Genomic DNA, 25,142 nt, shown 5'->3' with positions numbered 1-25,142 from the left:
AAAAACGTTGCACTTAAAGACCCCAAGTTGCCCACCATTAGAATTTTGTAAACAATGTAAAAAATCATGTTAAGACCAAAACTCCCCCGTTATTGAAATAAATATCCCAATGATAAATAAGTAAATACTACAATGAAATGGATAAAAATAATATGGAAAATACATATGTAACGCACATTAGAATATTTTTGGAAACATTCTCACATCCAACTAACAGAATGTATTGACGTGTTAAATTTAGACAACTCGGAGTATTTAATTGCGGTGTTTTTCAACATAGGTCATTTAAGCACAAATGTAATGAAACAATAGAATATTTAAGAGCCGTTTAGCCAAAATTAAAACTATGAAGTTACACGTATGTTTTACCAAATTACTATAAGTTTTCATAAATAACGACTAAAATATTACGGGTTTCATGTTTTCTGCTCATTAGATGTTATTTCTAAGAATGGCATTTATACTTTCCAAAGTGTTCATCACTTTTTCCCCAAAATGCTTCTATGATTTCACTCATCACCGCAATGCTTGTCTCTATTAAGATTTGCTTCAAAAAGATGACTCATCTGTGGAAATTTGGAATATGAGGAAGAAGTTGCGTTTTGAGTGTTTCAGTGATTCTCTTAGTGATCCCGTGATAAAAAATCACCACCCAATACTTAATTTTTCTAGCGTGCAAAAACATACTATTATGAATCGTATACTCATTTTTTAGTCCATTGGATTTGCCTGATTCTAATATTCTTTTATATTAAACTTTATATTTGCTCGAAGTTTCTGTCCTTCCATTTATAGTTTTCGCTTTGAATTTTTACTCAAAGTTTATGTTATTTGAATTGTAAAGACTTGTTCAAGTTATGAAAGTTATTTGTAGTTTTTTTTGGGAATATTGATTTTTTTTTTATCGTTCAAATTGTAGAGACTTATTCATTATGGAAGTTACCAAACTTACCCCTCTATTTCGATCGCTTAATTGCCTTATTTCTCTTCTAAAAGAAGGGGGGAAAAAAGATAAAAAAGCAGTAAACAACTAAGCCAACTAAAATTACCAAAAGTTATCAAAATAATAATAACGAGAATTAAGAATAAACTATGTATGCACTAAATAAAATGGACCGTCAATAACTCACACCGGAGGTGATCGATCGGTGTACGTGAGAGGCACTCGAGAGATCGCCGGGGAAAAAAACCCCGGCGCTAGCTCCCTCGCCTTCTCATCGAGCAACAATCAAAGTCTCAATGATGGAGATAGAGATGGTTGGAGGGAAAAGAGGAATGCCAGCGGATGGAAATCAGCTTTAAATTAAATTCATGATCGGTGAGATTTGAGCGTGAGTTGTTCTGATAACATCTTAAATTAAGCTCCTCTACTTATTACATCAAAATTCTAAACTTACGATAATGCTTGAGAATTATAGTTTTACATTAATTCTAACGCGTCAAGACTAGTTAAAGCGAGGGAAAGATGGGTCTCAAATTGAACCTGGTGAATATCAAGGTGGACGTCTATTGGGGGCATTATTTGGGCGGCAAGCGAGATTTTAAGTGGCGCGGATTTGTGCGGCGGAGAAGGAATCAGTAGCGGCAGCTCGCGGGCGCCGAAGTTCCAGACGCGAGTTTCACGGGTCAAGAACTTTATCGGAATATCATCGGGCTTCAGAGATCGAACGTGTATCGGTTTCAACCTCGTAATTTGAAGATTAATGATCCCAATGTCATTAGCAACCTGAGGTCAGTGATTAGCGTTGGTTGGAGGATTAAGGGGTCTAAGTTCTGAAGAAATCGTTTCCTTCCATCTATATAACTCGATCTGGCTTAGTAAATATATATATTTTTGCAATAGTTTAATCAAGTAAATATCATTTCCTTGCCCAACCTGTGATGCTATCACCAAGAGACTCAGAGAGTCCAACAATCTCGGCTATTAGTATTTTCATTCGCATTAATTTTTGCTCTAAAACTTCGTTTTTTTTTTTTTTTTGTGAAGGGGTGTTTGAAATGGATACTTCAGTGGTGGTTAATGCAATAAAGTGCTCACACTCGATGAAATTATAACGAAGCTGCTCGTTTTCTGCTAAAAGACATCGAATCTTTCTAATATATTTTGTGCCGATGGAAACCACACTCGGTGATAGTGCGCATCTCCTTTCTGCTAGTTTTTTAATGTGTCTGTGTGTATGTTTTCTATACATTAGAACCTTATACATTTTTATATTTGCAGAAAGCATTGGGAGCAATTGATGGATCTCATATTCCTGTAATTATGAAGAAAAAAAACACAACAGGTATCGTAATCGAAAGAATTTCATATCTCAAAATGTAATGGCAGCGTGCTCCTTTGATCATACTTTTCTTTATGTGGCTGCTGGATGGGAGGGATCAGCATCTGATATCATCAATCAAATGTGATGAAGCAGGTTCCTCGACCATGTCGAACTAGACCATTCTCTGGTCATATGCTTGTAGAAGATATGTTGGCTGGACATCCTGATCGTTCATATTCTTGTTTTCGAATGAGTTCTGAGGCAATTCTTTTGCTTAAAAATGTTCTAATTGAGAAGAATGCTTTAAGGCCAACTAGATATTTAAGCTGCAATGAACAACTTTGTATATTTCTCTACGGAATTTCACATGGCCTTTCAAATCGAGTATTAGCTGAGATATTTCAACATTCAGGAGAGACTATTAGCAGGCATTATAATAACGTGCTTAATGCTATTTTATCTTTGAAACAAGATTATATCCAGCTTCCAACGGCTGACGTAGACGTTCATCCTAAGATTCGAGAGAATCCCAATTTCTTCCCATATTTCAAGGTAGAGCTAAATGCATATATTTTTTCAAATCTTTTTTAATATGTATGTGTGTATGTTTCTATACATTAGAACCTTATATATTTTTATATTTGCAGAAAGCATTGGGAGCAATTGATGGATCTCATATTCCTGTAATTGTGAAGAAAAAAAACACAACAGGTATCGTAATCGAAAGAATTTCATATCTCAAAATGTAATGGCAGCGTGCTCCTTTGATCATACTTTTCTTTATGTGGCTGCTGGATGGGAGGGATCAGCATCTGATATGTCAGTACTCCGTGCAACACTGGAAGATGGTAAACTTAATGTTCCTGAAGGTAAATTTTAATATTTTTCCTTCTCTTTTTAAAAAAAAATCAATTGCCATTAAAGTCAGATAATTTTAAATATGCAGATCACTTTTACTTAGTTGACTCAGAATATGCTAATACTTCAAAATTTATCACCCCATATCGTGGATCACGTTATCATTTTGGAGATTTTGCAAACAGGACCACCAGAGCCTATCGAGATACTAAAGACAAATATAATCATAGACATGCACAACTACGTAATGTAGTGGAAAAAGCATGGGGAATTTTAAAGCAAAGATTCAAAATTTTAAAAGTTGTTGCTCCATTTCCTTATAAAACTCAAGTCAAAATCGTTGTAGCTTGTTGTGTTCTTCATAATTTTATTGCAAGGCGTCAGGGAAATGATAAATACTTTAATATGCTCAATGGATTAGAGATGAATGTGGATGAAGATGAGGTGGAGTAGGAAGAAGACCCCCAATACATGGTTGGTGCAGATGAAAGTTTAAGGGGTGAGCAGCTTCGCAACAGGGTTGCTTTACAGCTTTGGAATAATAAAAATATGTAGTTGTCGAATATTGAAGTATAAGGAGGTTGAATTATGTCTTTTTACTATCTTTATATGAGCAAAACTTATAATTTTATATGAGCAAAACTTATAATCATTTTTTTTGCCAGGTTTATTGATAGAGAAGAAGCCATATAATGTTTTGTTAGCTCATTATCTTTCTTTAGCAGCTGAAATAATCTGAAATGATAATTTATTTTAATTTACCTTCTGAACAATCATGTATTGAATAATACCAAATTGTCATTTTAGCGTTATTTAAAAAAAAAAGTTTTATCCCAGGTGTCTCAACTGAATTACATATTCGCGCTTCAAATCTTTGAAATTGATCAGAAGATAAACAACGCGAAATAAATATTAATGAGGCAATTAGTTATAAATTTTCAGTAAGGGCGAAAGTGGTATTTTTAAAAAAATTAATGAGATTAATCACATTATCCCTTCTTTATTTGCCAAACACAAAAGTCTTAACCTCTTGTCTTAACTAGCGAATCCAAACGGAATTAGAATATTTTTAACCCTTCACAATAGATTAACTAAGTTAACACTTCTCCTTAATCCCTCTTCCTTAACCCTTTTCCAAACAAAGCCTAAGAGATTTAATTTCTACTAGTTTTTGTGCACGTTCAATTCGCGGGGTCAAATATCAAAATAATTTAATTTTTTATTTTATTACTATAAATAAGTCATATTCATTTTGAATTTAAATCTATAAAATTAAATTATTAGATTTGATACAATTTTTATTTAAACATTATAAAAATGGCTAAATACCCATATTGGTATTTTAGTTCAACCTCATTTGCCAAGAAGATATTTTAAATAAAAAAATCGGCGTTAAGGCATTTTAATTGATTAAAATTACCAATTAGGTCCTTTTTCTCGTCGGCGACCACTTTTCCGACGAGAACTCGTCACGTGCGTGACACGTGATGACTTAATCTGTATAAATACCCATATTGGTATTTTAATTCAACTCAATTTGCCAAGAAGGTATTTTAAATAAAAAATCGGCATTAAGACATTTTAATTGATTAAAATTACCAATTAGGTCTTTTTGCTTGTCGGCGATCACTTTTCCGGCAAGAACTGGTCACGTGCATTTTAATTCAACCGGTTTTCTGACGTGGTAGTGGCAGGAAGAATAAGAGTCGATGCATTTTAAAATCCCCTATTTCTAAAATTGGTAAAAAAATTAGCGAAAAATTCGTGGAGAAATTACCGTATAAATAGAACCTCTTTCTCTTGCATCGATCCATGGCCGCGCCGGCGGCAATCTAGTCTGCAGTGATCTTCGTCTTCTCACTCTCCTCTCTCGGTCTCTCCGAATTCCCATGGCGTTTTCTTCTAGAAGTTCCTGGAATCGGGGGTTTTGGCTGCTTCTATTAGCGGTAAAGGTAAGATAATTGAGTTGGATCTGAGATCTGGAGTGAATGCGTGGAAGTTTGATCTTTGTTTTGAAATTTTTAGGGTTCAGGTTGGTTCGTTTTGGACTTAAATTGTGATTGAGCCACATCAACAGCTAAAACCAAGTCACATCCGCAAACCGAGCCACATCATCAGCTAAAACACAGATTAAGTCATCACATGCCACACACGTGACGAGTTCTCACCGGAAAAGTGGTCGCCGACGAGAAAAAGACCTAATTGGTAATTTTAATCAATTAAAATGCTTTAATGCCGATTTTTTATTTAAAATACCTTCAATTAAAATGCTTTAATGCCGATTTTTTATTTAAAATACCTTCTTGGCAAATGGGGTTAAATTAAAATACCAATATGGGTATTTATACAGATTAAGTCATCACGTGCCACGCACGTGACGAGTTCTCGCCGGAAAAGTGATCGCCGACGAGAAAAAAGGACCTAATTGGTAATTTTAATCAATTAAAATGCCTTAACGCCGATTTTTTTATTTAAAATACCTTCTTGGAAAATGGGGTTGAATTATAATACCAATATGGGTATTTAGCCTTATAAAAATATTGATGTATTGGATTCTTATGCTAAACTGGATCAATATTTAATTTCTATTTTGTCCGAATCAGCAATAAAAGCTAGAATGCCGGTTCTGGAGTCGGCCCAGCCCATTTACCATACAAAATCCAGGTTCATCTCCGCGCACGTCCCTTGGTTGACTCTCCGTCACTGACGACAACCAATAGGCACGCGCCACGTACCTAAAACTAGACCCCACATCGGACCCATTTCTTCCAAAACGGTCAAAAGTCCCAATAAAATCCTTTTCCAACGAGATCTCGCTACCTTTCTCTCTCTGACTAAAAAAAAAAAAAAAAAAATTCAGAGAGAGAGAGAGAGAGAGAGAGAGAGAGCCGAAGGAAGAAGATGCATTCAGTTGGTTACCGCGCGAACGCGCTGGTGACGTTCGCGTTGACGATTCTCGCGGTGATGTGTGGATTCGCCTCACTCTCTGACAACTTCAACGCTCCCAACCCCACTGCTGATGTGCAGGTACTTCGATCCTAAACCCTAGATTTTGTTCTGGTTAGGGTCTTTTTCTGACGGATTGTGGGAATCTGAACGATGTTCGACGGATCGGTCAATGCTGGGCGTGAGGAAGTAAAGGGTTTTCTGAGTTTCTAGGGTTTTTGAAAGATTGGAATTTGATTTTGCAAATTTGGCGTACTTGCAGTCTATGCGTTTGTTGGTTAATTATTTAGCTATCTCATTCGCTTCAAGCTAATAGATCCGAGTCTGTTCATTCCATTGCTATGTCATTCGCTGTGTTCTCTTGTTATGGTAATGGCCACTGTGTTGTTTTGGCCCTCGGAACAAAGGCTTCGCCTTTAATTGCAGCGTAGTCTCCTACCAAGTGTACTATTATGATGCATTTATGTTGTTTCATAATGTTGCATTTTTTTTCAATTTTATACCTTGTAGATTACCTCCCTTGTTCTTGCCTTATACCTTGTGCTGTCGTCCCTTGTTCATTTGTGCTACGTTGCAAGGATTTTATTTATTTCTTCACCCTTGTGACTTTTAAGTTCAGTATATCCTGGAGACCCTTTTTTTGCTTGCACACATAATTATCATAACATTTCGCTGAGCTGGGCCAGGTTATCTTTTTCTTGCAAACAATTGGTTTACTACTTTTTTTACTATTTAATGGTTTTTGAAAACCTTAAGATTAAATAAATGTGGTGTTGTTAATTATAAATGCATTATGGTGGTGTTGTGGCTCGATGATCTTAAAAAAGAAAAGCAATTTGATGACCATTAAAATTGTTTACTACACAATATTTGCTTCTTTCCTTTTCATTTATAGAACACCTGGAGTTGTAATTCTTCCAGAGCTTGTATGAAATATGCCAACCTCCTTCTGGCTTAATTATGCATTAGTGTTGATACTCTTAAGGTTCCTATATTTGATTGTTCTATTTTTAGATTAGTCAGTGATGTTTTCTGAATGTTTGTTTTGGTGCAGGTTTTGAATATAAATTGGTTCCAAAAGCAACCTAATGGAAATGATGAGGTTATTCTCTTTATGTTTTAGCGTTTGCATATTTCAAGCACTTTACGTATCTGGTGAGTTAGTTATGCAGTTAAGTGATCATCTTACAGTGAGAAATTGAAGAGTTATACAATGTAATGCAGTGTTTGTAATATAAAATTGTTAAGCCACAATTGTGCTTTGTGATTCTCTGTTTTTTGGGAGATAACTAGCACAATTAGTACAGAACCAGTAGTCAAACTTAATTCACTTGTTAGACGTTTCTTCTGACAATTAATGCAAGTAGATCTTGAGGATGTGCAACCATATTGCTGTTACTTCGCTAAAGATGAAAACACACTTTTGACTAGCATGCATGCATACAAGCATACCAGTTTGGTTTATGCTTAAGCTCATGCAACCAAAAGTTACCCTCCAAATCTTGTATAGGAAAGTGTTTAGGTGATGGTATAATTATGGTAAATGATTTTGATGTACAGAGTAAGCCAAAAAAATCAAATGGAATGATGTTCCCATAAAACCACAAAATATATAAAATAAGTTGCTGATGAAAGACCTACAAGGATCTGTAATTGAATCAGTTAATTGTTATCAAAGTAGAAAATTACATGTTCTTGACAATGCAAAAGGATAATGTTTACGAAATTTTGTGGTGGGTCATGGGATAAGAGTAATTTGATGAATACGAAAAGGAATTGGTTGTTTCAAAAGAACACATTAATTAGCCCATTTGATAATGTTTGAATAGAGGGACAATATGTTGAGAATGCAAAAGGAGAGTGCTCAAGAAATTTGGTGATGGTTAATGATATACAAGTAAAGTAATTTGATAGGTAGACAAGTTGTCACAAAAGAATACATAGATTAGCCTATTTCATGATAGTTGGGTAGAGGGACAATTTATACATATTTTGATTTCATCCATGCTTCAGGATAAAGTTTTTCTGGCGGTCGTTCAAATTTCTAGAATTATGTGTTGCTCCTTCGGCAAGCTGGCATATTAAATCGCTGTCGAAGCAATAGTAGATCTGAGTGGGATTCAAGATTTCTAATTTTGCAAAAACAGATGATAAACTGTCTAGCTGGAGCTATTCTTTTCCAAGTTTCAAATTTTATGAACAAAAAGAATAATGACCCAAATTTTATGAATAATATTTTATTCTCTTGAGTTTATCTTTTCTATGTTGGTAGTTGTTGCTGCTCACACATGGGATTATAGTTGATTGCTCTTTTTTGTCTTTAGCAATATATCATTTCTTATCTCAAGTACCTTTACTGTGGAGAAATCTATTTATGTTGATTTTAATGACACTAATAATATTTCTCCAAGTATTATTGTTGAAGAAGAACCTTAGAGGGGGTGAATAGGGTAATAAAGATTTTTTTTTTCAAAGATACAATGAATAGGTTACGTTTAAAGATGGTTTCTATGAAGAGATAGATGGACAAATGGATAAGAAGGGTTAATGAGAACGAGAAAGATGGATGTTTAAAGATGGTTTCTATGAAGAGATAGCTGGACAAATGGATAAGAAGGGTTAATGAGAACGAGAAAGATGGATCTTTTGTGGTACTGGTGGAAAGTTTCAAGAAAATTCTCAATGAGACAATTCTGGAATTATAACAGGATAGTTCCAGGATACTCTTCGAATAGCATACTGATTGAGTAATCAACACATGGAGCATACACAATACATATAAGGTGGTTCGTCTATCAACTAGGCTAGATCCAACTATCTAGTCCCTCAACTGTGAATTTTTTCAACTTCACTATAGAAGAACATTCTACTTGAAGTTCCAAGATTACAACACACTCATCGCCTAACTGGACAATCCTAAGCTAGTAGAACTTCACCACTTTTCACACCCGAAGAGTTCACACCTTATAAAGGGAACTTCCAGATGTTCTCTTAATACAACGTATGAGAACTCAAGTTACACTCAATACAATAGCAAGCTTTCTTGATTGCACTTTGAGGCTCTAATAGATTCCTACTCTTAAGGTAAGATGTCATTTGTGACACTTAAAAGGATTTGGTGTAGGAAGATGATTGCTTTGAGAATAGAATAGAGTTGATAGGCTTATGCAATAAACTTTTCAAGTGTAGATGGTTGGAATGATCAAAATGATCATGTGGGAATAACTATAAATAGCCAAACAGTCCAACAAAACTTCAAGCATGTGAGAGAGATTTTACCAAGGTAAGGAGCAAGCTAATCTTTGTTAGAGATAAAATGTGGTATGTCGCTGAATGTAGATTTGGAAATCGACTATAATCTCATGCGTTAGTAGCCATAGCCGCCAACGTGGAAGTATTGAACTTAAAAGAATAATGTTGTTTATAAAGGTTAGCTCATTGTTATTTGTGTTCACATACAAAGCTCTCACTTTTAATTTTTAAATATAAAATAACTTTAGGATAAAATATTCCAAGGATGCAAGATTATATACTGACGATGAGAGAACTAAAGTCAAGGGTGATGACAGCATCAAAACTCATTTGAAATATAATACTCTAAAGGGGTAAGGTATTATCTATGTTACCTAGGTACTTCTAATCTGAAGTCGTACTTGTACCCAACACGTACCAGTACCCATGTCCCTACCTGAACTCCTTGGACAGTCCTTGCATATATGCATGCATTTATTCGGGCATGTGCACAATTATACAATACATGTTTTAATTTAAAATACTTGTCGTACATTTTTTTGGACATATATCCTACATTTTACATCCACTTCTTGAAACTCGTTGAACATAGGTCAAGTTCTGAGTTATGATTTTGAAGGGTGTTTGGATGTCTAGTTCAAAAACTAGTGATTTTCAAATTTATAATCCAACATAATAAAAGAAACATAAAAATGTTATAGGAATTTCGTTCTCATCCTTGTCCTCAAATAAGTTATTAATTCCAATTTATAATATTTATATACAATATTATGTGTATATAAATATTTATATAACCGTGTCCCCGTACCGTACCTTTTGCAAATTTGTTGTGTCTTGTACCGTACTAATGCAACATAGGGTATTATTAATAAGGGGATTTATGGGCCGATGAGAGAAGCAATAAACTAGATCAAACAACGTGATGATTTTTCCCTTTTGATGAAGATATAATGTAGACGAGACAAGGTTAACATTTCAACTTTGTCAAAAAGAATTAGGGGACTAAATGGTTGTGGGATGAAAAACAACCATCAAAACCAAATTGTTTATTCAAAGAGCTGTTGTAATCCCATGTAGGTTTCAGTTTTTTGAATAAAAATTCAGATTCAGAAGCTGATCGTAAATTTGAATGAAGAGACAGTTTTTGTAAATCTGTCGGGAAGACAAATTTGCCATAGGAAAGATTCGTAGGAAGATCTATGGAAAGATCTGTGGAAAGATACAGAACAAGGATTATAAAGGATATGATGTTAGTGTCATGATCTTTTCTACTTTACTATTTGCAAACCAAATGTTACCTATGACTGGTGACACATGAGACTTATTTGGCTTCTCCTCCATCTGAGATTCCAAAGCTCCATGTCCGTTCTCTTGGTGTTGAACTTTTCTTTGCTTGCTTGCTTTGTAGTTTTGCTCCAAGATTGATTTTACATTTGTGTAGCTCACGAACAATTGACATTCATATACTATCTGAAATACTCAACACTTAAATTAAGAGATAAGTATGCATTAATTTATTTTTCATTAGTTAAAACTTAAAATGTAGGTTTTACACATTCGTACTGCTACGTGATGGAATAAATCAAGATTGATTATTCCTCGATGGTCTTTTAATTTCATTATGTATGATTATATTCAAAGCCAACTATAAACTTGCTTTCAGTGTATTGGTTGCCAATCTCGACTAGATCAGGAGTTTTGTACGCTCCAATTATCAACATTTTCCCCTTTCATTATGTCTAATTCAATAATATTAAGGGTGCTGAATTTTTATGTTTGAATTATTGTACTACTTATCGATATTCCTTTTTCATGTTTATGACAGCAACTATTAGCTTTATTCGTTTATTTTTTATTTTTAGTTTTTATTTTTGATTCTAAATTTACGTCTCTTTCACTCCTTAGGTCAGTCTGACGTTGAACATATCAGCAGATCTGCAATCCATGTTCACCTGGAACACAAAACAGGTAGCTATCCATGAATATTACACTCAGACTTCATTTATTTCTTTCTGCACTTTATACATTTGTTTCTGTCGCAGTAGTCATGTGGCGCTGGTTCAATTTTGTGATGCATTTTCTATGTTTGGATATATATTACTAGTATTCTTCTATGAGAAGCCTAGTAGTTGGTTTGTGGGCTATCATTTTATCTCTCCCAATTTACATAATACATACCCAAGCATTATGAAATTTTTATGCCACTATGCAAAATTGCCTTTGAACAGATTGAATTGGCAACACAAACTTCAACAAGTAACATTCATGCAGCACAGACATTTCTGTCATGGAACCCGTTTCTATGTTTGGCACATGTCAAGTGCATCTAAAATACCAATGTTTATTGGGCACTTGTCAAGCACGTGTCAAACACTTTTTCAAACCTATCCATAAGTTGTGATAAGCTGTTAGACACTTTTTGGGCTCTTTTGGCCGCACTCGCAGTTGTAATGCTTCCTAAACACTCGACACATACTGATTACAGATAGAGACTTGAAACATTTGCTTTTACTTACATTTAAAGACTATATTTTAGTGAAAAAGAATGTCAAAGAGTAGCAACTTGGATAATTATAATCTAGAATATGTTTCAAGGTGAGCATTGAGACACGTTAAATATTTTTCTATGAAAATAAAGAGCTAACATGCATCCCCTCTACAAAATCATTAAAAAAAACTTTTTTCAGCACATGATAACATGTTTGATTCTATTATTGACCTGTTTATGTGCATGTTTACATACAAAAGCATGCTTACATATGTGCACAGGCATGACTATATGTATGTGTTTGCCTTCTCTTTAAAGTTTATATGTAATTCTGAGGAAAACTTACATGCTTCAAAATTAAATTTAACGTCTATTCACTATGAGCCAGTGGCTAATTTTGACATGAATTCCATGCGACCAACTTGTTGTTTGTGTTGCATTTTTGTTCATAACCATGCTTCTTAGAATATAATAATGGGCAACGACTGGCAATAGCTCTTTGCTTGCTTTTCTCTAGAAGGAGAAGTAACTTGATTAAATGTAAACATGCGGGATAGGTTGGCCAGAATATTCCTAAATGGGTGATAACAAATATGTTGAGTCAGAAGTAAGAGGAAATCCACAAGAATAAGGATGCACACACTAATATGAAGTCAACAAGAGACACAATATAGAAGAGAGTGATTTAGGAACATATCACCACAAGCCGACCATACTGATGTTAGCAGCAGAAAATAGAAATATGAACATATAATAAATAATCCTACTTAATTCATAAGGAAATAATAAAACATGCAAGTTTTGATGTCAGATCTTTTGGTGAAGTTCCATGACCATGAGTAAGAAAGAGACTAATTACCGAGGTAAAAACCTAGCAATTAGACCTTTATTTCAACAGTTCAAATCTGAATCAGCATATCACAAAATATGCAATATTTGGTTCCAAATGCTTTGATGAAGTTCCATGACTAAGATAGAGCCTAGCTTTCCAGTCGTAAAAGGCTGCAGCTGACAGAGGTAAATATGATTTAAAGGTGTCTACTAGTTGATATCTCTTGAATGCATGTATAAACGTTTGAAAAAAAAGGTTAAAGGATTAAAGAAACAAAGGAATGAGTGGAGAAGGATGCAGAGAAGAAGTTATGAGAAATGTTTGTAGAGAGCAGAGTGTCTCTGAAAAAAAAAATGTAGCGAAGTACATTTCTAAAGCCATATCATATCGTGTAAAATTAATCTAATAGATTTCGGCGTGTTGTGCAAATTTCATATTATGTTCAAATAAATAGATCAATCCACATGCAAAAAGAACATGATAGTACCTGAAAGCTCCGATGGACATTGTAATTAGATTCAAATCTTGCTAAATGATGGGCTTTTGTTCACTTTTCGCCGATGAAGTCATTAAAAGATCAAGTGTATCTATGCACTATCTCTAAGTACATGATACATCTATCTTAATTCAATGTTCCTTTGAATCAGGACATGTAGTTTATGGATGTTCTATTGCTTTGCCTTTGCATCGGCGGAATGAGTGAAGGCTCACAATCTTCAATACCATCCTATTTATCTCCATACTTTCAATTGATGGCATTGTGGCACTTGTAAACATTCTCCATCACAATCATCACAATTCATAATCTATGTAGTTCTGATCAGGATTTTAGTTTCCTATTTTCTTTCCTGATACGGGACTAATGATGCTCTTGGAACTTCATTGCACATGAACAAGCCTGACAATATTTATCAATTAAGATAATTGTTTTAGGTTTCTTGCAGATGGTATCACCAGAGGTTAAAAGATATCTCATTTTCTCTATTATCTTCATTTTTCATTTTTTCTATTTTCTTCATGTTTCTACTTTTTTGAACTTTCACTGGGATTCTAATGGCCAAAATTTCTAACTGGCAATTGTGGTATATGGTATTTTCTTCATGCTTCCAGATTAGGGGATGTAAGTTATGTAATTTGCCACAGCCTAATGCTTGTCTATATGATAATAAATTGGGAAAAATGCTTCCAGCCCCCAAAACAAAAAGAAACATGTCTCCCACCCCCAAGACTTTTTCAACGGGCTCTTTGCCCCCAAAAGTAAACTAATTATTCACTGAGCCCCCAAAACACAAAGCCCAAGAATTTTACACAGGTAAAGACTATAATACCCATTCTACCCATTCTCTCTTTCTCTCTAACCATGCAATCCGGCCCTCTGCTCTCCCTCCTCCTTCCCCCACCTCTCCACCCGCCGCTGCCGCCACCCTCCTCCTACCATCATCGCCTCCTCCGCCGTCGTCGCCGCCCCCAAAACCAACCTTCGCTGCCGATTGATCCACCGCGTTGATCGTTTCTTCGCCGGCGATCCTCGCAACCTTCGCTGCCAATTTAACCTCCCCGCAACAAAGATTCAGCGCCTTGGAGCTCCCCAGGGACACCACCAACAGATCCTCCGCCCCGTCGGTGAAGGGAAACTTCCTCTTATTAGTAAGCACGTGCGTGATTGTAGCTGCCGTCGGATTTCCCATCCCAATCCCCCCTCCCATCGCTTTGATGTTTAGAAAACATCAAAGCGATGTTAAAATTAGGGAAAAATGCTCCGTGAACCCAAATCCGTAAGATTAGAGACTTTTGTCATTTAACACTTTACGATTAGAGACTTTTGTCAATGAAGTTTGAACACAGAAAAGTACTTCTGCTTTGCCTATTACCATTTAGCATGGCCACACATCCACCACAAGCAAGGGAAATACTACGAATATAGAAAAGCTAGATAATGAACTTCCTTGTATGTTATATCATTCGTCCATAGTTCATGCTCAAAAATAAATAATTGATCCAAAATGATTACAGTATACACCGATAAACAAATAAGCAATAGAAGGCATGATTTTACTAGGACAAAAGGAGTTTGTGTTTGCTTTCCTATGGGTTTACTGGAAAATTAACGAACTTAGAGCTGATATTATTTGCAGGAAGTGTTTTCCCATAATTTTAATGAAATTTTCAAAAGTCAAGTGATTTACGTGTTGGTTGTTAAGTTTACGGGTTGCTTGTTAAAGTTACGCGTTGATTGTTAAGGTTACGGGTTGCTTGTTAAGGTTACGCGTTGCTTGTTAATGAAATTTTCAAAAGCCAAGCGATTTACGTGTTGGTTGTTAAGGTTAGCGTTGGTTGTTAAGGTTATACGCGTCGGTTGTTAAGGTTATACGCGTTGCTTGTTAAGGTTACGGGTTGCTTGTTAATGTTAACCGTAACCTTAACAAGCAACCTGTAACCTTAATAACCAACGTAGAACCTTAACAAGCAACCCGTAACCTTAACAACCGACGCGTATAACCTTAACAACCAACGCTAACCTTAACAACCAACACGTAAATCACTTGGCTTTTGAAAATTTCATTAAAATTAGGGAAAATGCTCTGTGAACCCAAATTCGTAAGATTAGAGACTTTTGTCATTTAACACTTTACGATTAGAGACTTTTGTCAATGAAGTTTGAACACAGAAAAGTACTTCTGCTTTGCCTATTACCATTTAGCATGGCCACACATCCACCACGAGCAAGGGAAATACTACGAATATAGAAAAGCTGGATAATGAACTTCCTTGTATGTTATATCATTCGTCCATAGTTCATGCTCAAAAATAAATAATTGATCCAAAATGATTACAGTATACACCGATAAACAAATAAACAATAGAAGGCATGATTTTACTAGGACAAAAGGAGTTTGTGTTTGCTTTCCTATGGGTTTACTGGAAAATTAACGAACTTAGAGCTGATATTATTTGCAGGAAGTGTTTTCCCATAATTTTAATGAAATTTTCAAAAGTCAAGTGATTTACGTGTTGGTTGTTAAGGTTACGGGTTGCTTGTTAAAGTTACACGTTGATTGTTAAGGTTACGGGTTGCTTGTTAAGGTTACGCGTTGCTTGTTAATGAAATTTTCAAAAGCCAAGCGATTTACGTGTTTGTTGTTAAGGTTGCGCGTTGGTTGTTAATGTTACGCGTTGATTGTTAAGGTTATACACGTTGATTGTGAATGTTACGGGTTGCTTGTTAAGGTTACGGGTTGCTTGTTAAGGTTACGCGTTGGTTGTTAAGGTTACGCGTTGGTTATTAAGGTTATACGCGTCGGTTGTTAAGGTTATACGCGTCGGTTGTTAAGGTTATACGCGTTGCTTGTTAAGGTTACGGGTTGCTTGTTAAGGTTACAGGTTGCTTGTTAATGTTAACCGTAACCTTAACAAGCAACCTGTAACCTTAATAACCAACGTATAACCTTAACAAGCAACCCGTAACCTTAACAACCGACGCGTATAACCTTAACAACCAACGCGTAACCTTAACAAGCAACCTGTAACCTTAACAACCAACACGTAAATCGCTTGGCTTTTGAAAATTTCATTAAAATTAGGGAAAATGCTCTGTGAACCCAAATTCGTAAGATTAGAGACTTTTGTCATTTAACACTTTAAGATTAGAGACTTTTGTCAATGAAGTTTGAACACAGAAAAGTACTGCTTTGCCTATTACCATTTAGCTTTGCCTATTACCATTTAGCATGGCCACACAAAAGAACTCCATGTTCTCCTTCCAAAACTCCCTGTTCTCGTAAACCTCCTTCTTCCAGATCGACACCGACGCCTTCACCTCGTTCGATCACAAACCGGCACGCCTCGATCGCGTCGGATCTGTGGACGGCTGATGTCGCGACGAATACGCTGGCCTTGCCGACGGGGACGGTGCCGAGGCGGTGGGAAACGGCGCCGCGGCGGGGGAGCGGACGTGGGCGGTGTCTTGGCGGGGTCCAGGTGGGGGGAGGTGGCGGGGTCCAGCTCTCTCCTCTGCACAAATAAAAAAAGGAAACAAAGGGTATTTTGGGAATATTTATGTTGGTTTTAAACAACATATCACGTGGGGGGTGTTTTGGGGGCTAGAAGAAAATCGCGCAAGTTTTTGGGGGCAAAGAGCCCGTTGAAAAAGTCTTGGGGGGTGGAAGCATGTTTCTTTTGGTTTTGGGGGCTGGAAGCATTTTTCCCTAATAAATTATACCCACTGTTCCATAAAATGAGTACATCTTTTGTTAAATAGTTTAATTCTTATCAGTTAGGTTCAGATCCTCTGCCTTAGAACCTATTCTTTTAAGGTTGTGCCTGGGTTCGGGGACTTCAAAAAACTAATGTAGATGATACAGGACTGGGTTGCATGTTGTGCTCTGGTACAGTGGGGACATGTAATAGAGTACCCTTCTTTGTTATGAGTTGTCTGTGTGACATACAATGTCAAATTGCATATTCCAAAATTTATCAAGTAAAAGCGGTAGCATGTAAAATGCCAAAAGAATTAACCTTTAATAGGAACGACAACATATGTTAAGTTACATATAGTCCTCTCACTTTATCATGTAGAATATCTTAATCATTAGTTTGCAGTGTGGGTGCCTCGTGAAACCCCACCAATGCACCAACGTGCAAAATGCCTGACAATTGGGAACTTATGAATGAAGAGACAAAACTATTTGTACAAACTCCAATTCATCAAGGTGTGAAGGCGTCACTTTTCTGTTTTCCTCATTTGCCACTTATATTTCATTAATTATGTTTTCGTGAGAAGGGCGCATGATTCTGAGTAATTTCCTCATTTTTGCCATTTTTCTTTGATATTGGTTTGGTATTTTGGGATTTACTTTGCTGTTTATCTCAAATTGTCATCCTGACATTCTAAAGGTATTTCTCTTTGTTTCGTATTTCTCTCATGTTTTTGTTATTCTAACATCGCACAGGTCTTTGTCTTTGTTGCTGCTGAATATGAGACTCCACAAAATGCCTTGAATCAGGTTACTTTTATCTTGTTCTGTTGATAGTTCTATTCGTTTTGTTTGATTGAGCTCATAGTCATCCATTAATTGTGTGTTATTTTTGTCCTCTTTTAAATGCTTACTTTAAGACTTCTGACCTTCATTATGCTTGCCAGTTCTAATTTTCCTTGCTGAATATGGATAAGAGCAATGGTGCTTAGAAAACATACTAACTTAAAGAAGAAATAAACTAATTTGCCTGTGACATTACTAAATATCATGTGTTATCATTTTATAATAGTGATGTTATATCAAATATAACCAAAATATGAACAGTGAGTTGCATCTCATCAAAAGAAGCAAAAAAAGCAGTTTAATTATGACAATCTATTTCCTCCATTGAGCTCATGTTTTGATTTAATAGTTAGGGCATGTTTGGCTAGTACTTATTTTATAATTCCTTACTAGTTACTTATTACTTATTTTTACTTATTTTTTAGGGGGTAAAATAGTCTCTTAACATCAAAAAGTAAATCAACTTGTCAGTGGCCAAAAAATAAGTTAGAGAACCCCAACTTATCTTTTTCTTACTTTTAAGTTAAAAATAAGTAATAAGTAGACCCTTACCAAACATGATATTGGCCAAATTTGTGAACTTTAACAGTAAGTGAATGATATTGAAAGTTATTTTTGCAAGTTTTGCATGGCTCTTATTTGTCTTATACTATGGCCAAAGTGTTGCCCTCAACCCCCATCCCCCACATGGTGAACTAAGATGTAGAAAGTGAGGGTGGTGGTGGTTGTCTGTTCTTTTTTCCATTTTTGGGGATAGAAATAAAACATAGTGCATTCTTGATCTGTAAAGAACTTCATGCATTAAGAGCAACACCGACTTTCAACTGACCTTTTTTTCAGGCATTATCAGATGAATGAGGGTAAGATAGTGTGTTGCTTTGATGGTGTTAGTCATTGATTGAATCTTATAACATAGCACAAGCTCTTATACTCTCTTCTTTGCCAGAATGTCATTGATCTGGGTATTCCCACTAATGTATCCAAAACCATCTTTCCAATTCTTGAGGATTTAAGTTCCCAAATTCTTGCACTTCCATTCTCCAGTAATGAAGGCTTCCCAAAGAAAGTGAGATAGTGGGATAACGATCTCATACAAAGAAAACGAACTTGTCCAATAGGCCAAGAACACTGGTTAAATATTAAAATAGATGGAAAACTGTGTACATGCTGAAAAGGCTAAATATTATAAAAATCCCTTAACTTTGGATGATTATCAGAAAACCCCCCTTAACTTTCAAAATGTCAAAAAAAAACCTTAGCTTTCAGAATATCATAAAACCCTCCTTAAGTTTAGGGGTTGTTAAAAAACCCCTTCAACTTTGAGAATTTATCAGAAAATCCCCCTAAATTGGGGGGTTTCTGCTAAAATCTCAAAATTAAACGGGGTTTTTGATAAAATTTGAAAGTTAAAAGGGTTGGGGGGAGGTTGGTTTGTGATAATCCCTGTACTTAAGGGGTTTACTGAAATTTTGAATTTTAGGGGGGGGGGGGGGTGATAATCATACAAAGTTAAGGGGGGTTTTCTGATATTTACCCTGCTAAAATTTGTGATGATTGGGCAGTTGACAAGAGATATGGTAGGTCGACTTGGTTTTTTAAAGACACTGCCAATTTGCAGGTGGTGGTTTAAAGGGACCGCAGTTCATATTGGTATAACTGTATTACCATCTTCTCATACATGACAAAGTGACAAATCTGCTTTTGGCTGGTCAAACCGGGGCATGCAGTGCTGGAATGCTAGGATTCCATGTTGCTCCATTTTTCCAATGTATACCAATCAATAGTGGGTAGTTCTTCGAAAATTGTAGAGATACTAGTAGTGGGTGAGTGAACTATCAAATACTCCACTTCTCGGTAAAATCCTTCTCTTGTCTTGTCTATTATGATTCTGGATTGTTGTTTGCTGTGCCTCTCTTAAGTTGAGCAAACGAATGGCCTTGATCAAGTTGCCAAATAATGTATTTACCCCGCAGAAGTCTTCTCTAGATTGTGGAGTATATTAAATAGTAGAACCCAAGAAAGATACTATAAATCAGTCCTGAGAACTGATGTGTGTCTATAGTTCAATGAAGCTTGTTCTTGATGTGATAAGGATACGTGTGTTGTGTTTATCCTCTGTATTCTCTCTTTTCTGATTGATTGAGATCTAGTTTTTAATGGTACTGCCTACTAGTATTATTAAAAGCAAAAGGTTGTATTTCATGGATTAATAAATATTTCAAGCATTCAGTTCTGATTATCTTGTGTCAAACACTTGGCAGGTTTCACTTTGGGATGGCATCATACCATCAAAAGAGCATGCAAAGTTTCGGATACACACAACAAACAAGTATCGCTTGATTGATCAGGCAAGTTACTTATCCATCCACTTAGTTTTATTTAACTGAACCTTTTCATATCACAACACCAGATTTTATCGTTTTATGTACTAATACTGTCCGAATTGAAGGTTAAAACAAGCACTGTTTTGGTTTCTCTTATTTATACCTTCAATTTTTATATTCGATGTCAAATTACTCAAATGGGTAATATTTGCAATTCAGTTGTGCATATTGTTAGAAGATTGTTGTAAAAAAAAGAAGAATCCTCGTCATAAGAAATGCAGTTGTCAGTGATCTTGTCCCCCAGTAAAGGATTTCAATGAGACAACACCCTTTTTGACAGACTAAAAAGAATTGAATGTTTGTTGGATGTTCCTTGTCTTGTCTTTTCTTCTTGGATTATTGCAAGTCTTGAATCAGGGACTTTCCACAATTTCATGACGAAAAAATGGAGGATCTTTCTATGATACTTCAGTCCATCACCTTTTTCTCCCATCATTGAACAAAGAAAGAATGGAAGGGGAATGTGGATGAAAACTATTATGCCAATGTGAATAATTTGTTCTATATTTTTCTGTTGGTGAAAACTGTGACATCTATTCCAGTAATTCGCTATTGTTTTCATCTTATAGGGAAACAATCTTCGAGGCAAGGAGTTCAACCTGACACTGCATTGGCATGTCATGCCCAAGACTGGAAAAATGTTTGCTGATAAAATTGTGATGACTGGGTATCACTTACCTGAGAACTACAGATAGTGCTCGGTCCTCTCTTGCCGTGATTTGTGCCCCTAAATTATAGAATGCGCCATGTAGAATTAAACTGTAACAGAAACAAAAGGGTAAAGGTCATTCAAGCTAAGGAGGTTGCGTTAAATTTCAGATTTTGTATGGGATGTTTCCCTTGATAGAATGATTTTTGTTATTCTCCTTGATGTAATGGTTTCTCTCTCGTCGTGGGATTATTTCTAATGTGGTACTCGATTTTTTGTTCTCGTCGATGATGCGTGTTTCTTTAGCTTCTTACATTTTAACTTTCGGCGTGACAACATCATCAATGAGTAGACTGAGAACTGCTAAGAAAAAACTGGGGATTACAAGTGTTGAGGAAAATGGCAATTAGGGAATGCAGTACATCAAATGGTCCGGTCTCCGCTGAAGTTTTGCTGAGGCTTTTTTAGGCAAGCTTAGCTCCATGCGATTGCCTTGCTACTCTTTTATGTTGATCTATCAATTAATTTGTCAAAATGAGATTAGTTTCACGAAGAGATGAGAGCGATGAGATCCATTCATCGTATTTGACTAGTATTATGTGCTTCGTCACTAGACATCCCTTGGTAGCTAAGTTATGGAGGTAAATTGTCCACTCTGCCCAATTTTTGTATTAGTATCTGTTTGTTCTTTTCTTATTGTGTTTATTCCACCAAGTGATGTTTTTCCCCCGTCTGAACAAGCCTAATTGTGTTTTACCTTGGTGCAAGTAATTGATGAATCTTACATTTGAACCGAGTCTTTTGAAATAGAGAATTTGCTTGTAATTTGATAAATTTGATGTCAATTGTTCAAAGTCATCGTAATAATACAATGTAAAGCTTTTTACCGTTCAATGGGTCGGTGCTTAGCTTCCATCTCTGCTCCCAAAACCCTTGGAAGTCCTGAATTGTTTAGGCGTCATTTTCACAACAATTTAAGTTTTATCAGTCGGTTACATTTTATCACCAAACATTAATCAACCTTATCGCTTAATTTATTTACAGACTTAATTATTTCGGCGGGAATTGCGGATCTCTTTGATACTATATATGCACACATGCATACAATAAAAAAAACTAAATTTATATAGTTCCTAATAACACTCTTTTTTTTTTTTTTGCTGGCAAGGGAAACCTGGTCACCCCAGCTTAATTTTACTCCCTTTGGGAGTCCCGCCAGCGGCTCTTGATCGATTCCCCGTGGTCCCCAATTTTTTGCAAGGAGCTACCCTTGCTACCAGGGGCTCATCCTCACAGTGTGGGCGAACAGGCAGTGGACCACAAGGACGCGACCTGGTGAGCATACAACGGGCTGAGCCTGAGTGATCAGTAAAACCCCGGGATCCTGTCCCCACCCTTAAACCCACAGGAGCCAGGTGAATGCGGTAGCGGGGATAAACCCCGGGATCCTGTCCCCACCCTTAAACCCACAGGAGCCAGGTGAATGCGGTAGCGGGGATTCGAACCCAGTCGCAACGGGCACGAAACCCACAGGAGCCAGGTGAATGCGGTAGCGGGGATTCGAACCCAGTCGCAACGGGCACGAAGCCTGAGTGACCAGTAATAACACTCTTTTGATTGTTCGTGTCGAGCAATTAGCTCAGATGCCAAATTTTGATGCTAACTTTGGGTAAATTAATTTGTAATCTACTCATCAAGAAAAGAAAAGGAGCATCAGTTGAAGATATAAAATCAAGGACAAGGACTTAGAATTTAGAGGTATTACGTGAGCAAAAGGTTCATTCGAAACATTTTACATCAGTTGACCCAAATGTATAAGATCTGGCAATTATATACACATTCTATATATGCTCAAAGATTATTGGCAGTAAATCTTTTTTTTTTAGAAAAAGGATGGAACACCTCAAAGGTATTCCAGCCAGCTAAATTAAAATATAACTGATTGTTACAAAAAATAGTTCATACTCCCAACCAAGAGTATGTACTAAAGTTCAAAAGAAACTACTACAAGCAGTAGCATATAACCCCCTGTATATACCTGGGAATAAACTCATAAAAAGAGTAAGATGTTTGACACCAATAACCAAATATTTACAGTAAATCATGATATATCAATGGAGAAATGGCTCTTTAATCCTGCCAAAACAAAAAGCAAAGTAAAAGATATAGGGAAATGTTCATTCACATGAAATGATGTCTAGCTGATTAATAATGCTCGGCAATTGATTTTTCTTAAAAAAAAACTGATGATGCTACTTTACTAGAAAAAAAAAAGTAAATAAAATCTGAAGATACCTACTCATATCAAATATTTACTTTTATAAGCGAGAATTTTCTGTAAATGTGATTTGTTACCATGTTTGTATTTTGGGACTGACCTAAAGGGGTTATAACTGAAATTCACATCAATCATCAATTATGAGTACAGTCATGATTAAAAGAAGGGGGGAGAAAAAGAGAGTGATGCATGATTGGAAATTCTCCATCATGATTGGAAATGATACGGGGAGATCCATGTGATTAAAATAATTCCCTCATCACAGTTTTCCTCTTCTTTTTCTTTTTTTCTTTTTCTTTTTCGGAAGAATAAGCATAATTATGTCTAGCTATAACACTTAGCAAGAGCAAAATTGAAAAAGGGGTTAATATAAGAATTATATTTAACATGAAAAAAGACAGAACAAAACGTAAAAATAGCCACAAATCTGAAAATTGTTAAAAATACTAATGCGAAGGAAACGAAATTCTGAATTATGTTCTCTTTCTCACCACACAATTGTCTGTGTACGTGTGTGGCTTGTGTGTGTGCTGTGTGTGAGAGAGAGAGAGAGAGAGAGAGAGAGAGAGAGAGAGAGAGAGAGAGAGAGAGAGAGTTATGAGAATTATATATGAGAATAATTATATATATGTGATATAGACATGAAATTTAAGTTAAACATACCACAAGATGCATAATTGTACTTAACTTTAGTGTCTCCCTGTAATTTCCCTCAGCTTTATTGAACTGCAAATTGATAAACCAGCAATTAATTCAAGTATTTCTTATGCTAGCTGTTCAAGAAAGCTATGGAAAAATACAAAGAGATCACCATTTATGAACTTGCAGACAAGAATAAGAACATATAAGAAGTAATTAAGCTAAAGTAAAATGATAAGGAATTAAAATTAAACATACCACAAGATGCATATAATCGTGCTCGGTCAATTTAGTCTCCCTCTGTAATTTCCCACAGCTTTATTGAACCGCAAAATTGGCAGCCTTCGGCAATTGAAGCCCTTTTCTATGCAGTTCAAGAAAGCTGTGGAAAAATACAAAGAGAACCATTTATGAAGCTTTGAGAAGAAGAAGAAGAAGAAATATAGAAAGCTATAGAGCTAAGAGAATAGTAGGCTAGCTTAATAAGCAGAAGAGGATAGAGAGGCTTATTTATAGATGAGAAGGAGAGGGGTGGGTGGGGTGGGTGGGGTGGGGGTGGGGGGGTGGAGAGAGAGGAGAGAGAGAGAGAGAGAGAGAGAGAGAGAGAGAGAGGGAGGGAGGGGAGACTACTTTTAGGGTTAGGGTTAAAAAAAACTGAGACCTCATCAATCCCAAGAAGAATATAGGCCTAATTAATCTAAAATTAAACTGTAATCCTTCTTTTAACAATTCTTATTTGTGTTGTTCTCTTTCACAATAATTAAATTTGCTTTAAGAGTATATAATAATGAGCATTATTAGGATGGTTGATAAAAAAATTACATATCTTTTTGTTTGGAGGGGTAGTGGTTGATGAGGCCACTTAGGCTAAACATAAATAAAGCAAAGGAGTACCCATGTGGGGTTCATTGTACTAATTGAGTGACAATCAATTATATTCTCCAAATCATGGAAATCTTGTAAGGCAATTTTTTTATTTCATCCTTCCTGTGAATTTTCCAATTATTTCTTGCCACTTTCACCATACAGCACCTAATTGTTTGTTTGTAGAGCTTTACAAAGTGTGATATTTTCCCACCTTCTTTTTTTTTCTTTCAAGAAATTGATTATCTAGATGCTTCATTTTCCTGCATTCAATTTCATTTTCCAGCATTCAATTTCTCTCCTTTTATCTATCTATACCCTAAAAGACCAAGCAACTTCCTTCATATTTTCCAGGAAAATTAGTAAAATAGTCTGTTTTTGCTAATTATTTAGCAAAACGGTTTTGAAAAACAGGACTCAGAAAACATACGGGACTACTAGTCCCGTATGTTTAGAGTCAACTTAATCACGGATTAGTGACCTAGAAAACATACGGGACTAGTAGTCTCGTATGTTTTCTGAGTTCATCTCAATGTTTTATGAAATTTTCTGAGTTCACTAATCCGTGATTAAAACATACGAGAGTACTAGTCCCGTATGTTTTCTGAGCTGTTTTGCAAAATAGACCTCTTTTTGACCTGTTGGCCAA

At 35.9% G+C, this 25,142-nt stretch overlaps 2 protein-coding genes and 1 long non-coding RNA gene across 3 annotated transcripts; 2 read left to right on the top strand and 1 right to left on the bottom strand.

Annotated features, from left to right (window-relative positions):
• LOC109843761 lies at window positions 2,399-3,103 on the top strand. The gene is made up of 2 exons (XM_020412718.1): window positions 2,399-2,816; window positions 2,912-3,103. Exons 1-2 carry the CDS (start codon window positions 2,409-2,411, stop codon window positions 3,011-3,013), a joined length of 510 nt encoding a protein of 169 aa, XP_020268307.1. The 5' UTR covers window positions 2,399-2,408; the 3' UTR covers window positions 3,014-3,103.
• On the top strand, window positions 5,953-21,000 carry LOC109841136 (signal peptidase complex subunit 3B-like). The gene is made up of 6 exons (XM_020410007.1): window positions 5,953-6,149; window positions 7,123-7,170; window positions 11,226-11,288; window positions 17,590-17,643; window positions 19,941-20,027; window positions 20,633-21,000. The coding sequence occupies exons 1-6, from the start codon at window positions 6,024-6,026 to the stop codon at window positions 20,756-20,758; spliced, it is 504 nt and encodes a 167-aa protein (XP_020265596.1). The 5' UTR covers window positions 5,953-6,023; the 3' UTR covers window positions 20,759-21,000.
• Window positions 23,273-24,093, bottom strand: LOC109843636. The gene is made up of 2 exons (XR_002247748.1): window positions 23,888-24,093; window positions 23,273-23,716 (listed from the first exon to the last, which is right to left on the bottom strand). It is a non-coding gene; the product is annotated as an uncharacterized LOC109843636 (long non-coding RNA).

Source organism: Asparagus officinalis, chromosome 5, assembly GCF_001876935.1.
Source record: "Asparagus officinalis chromosome 5, Aspof.V1, whole genome shotgun sequence".
NCBI lineage: Eukaryota > Viridiplantae > Streptophyta > Magnoliopsida > Asparagales > Asparagaceae > Asparagus > Asparagus officinalis.
This window is presented reverse-complemented; position numbering and strand designations above follow the sequence as displayed.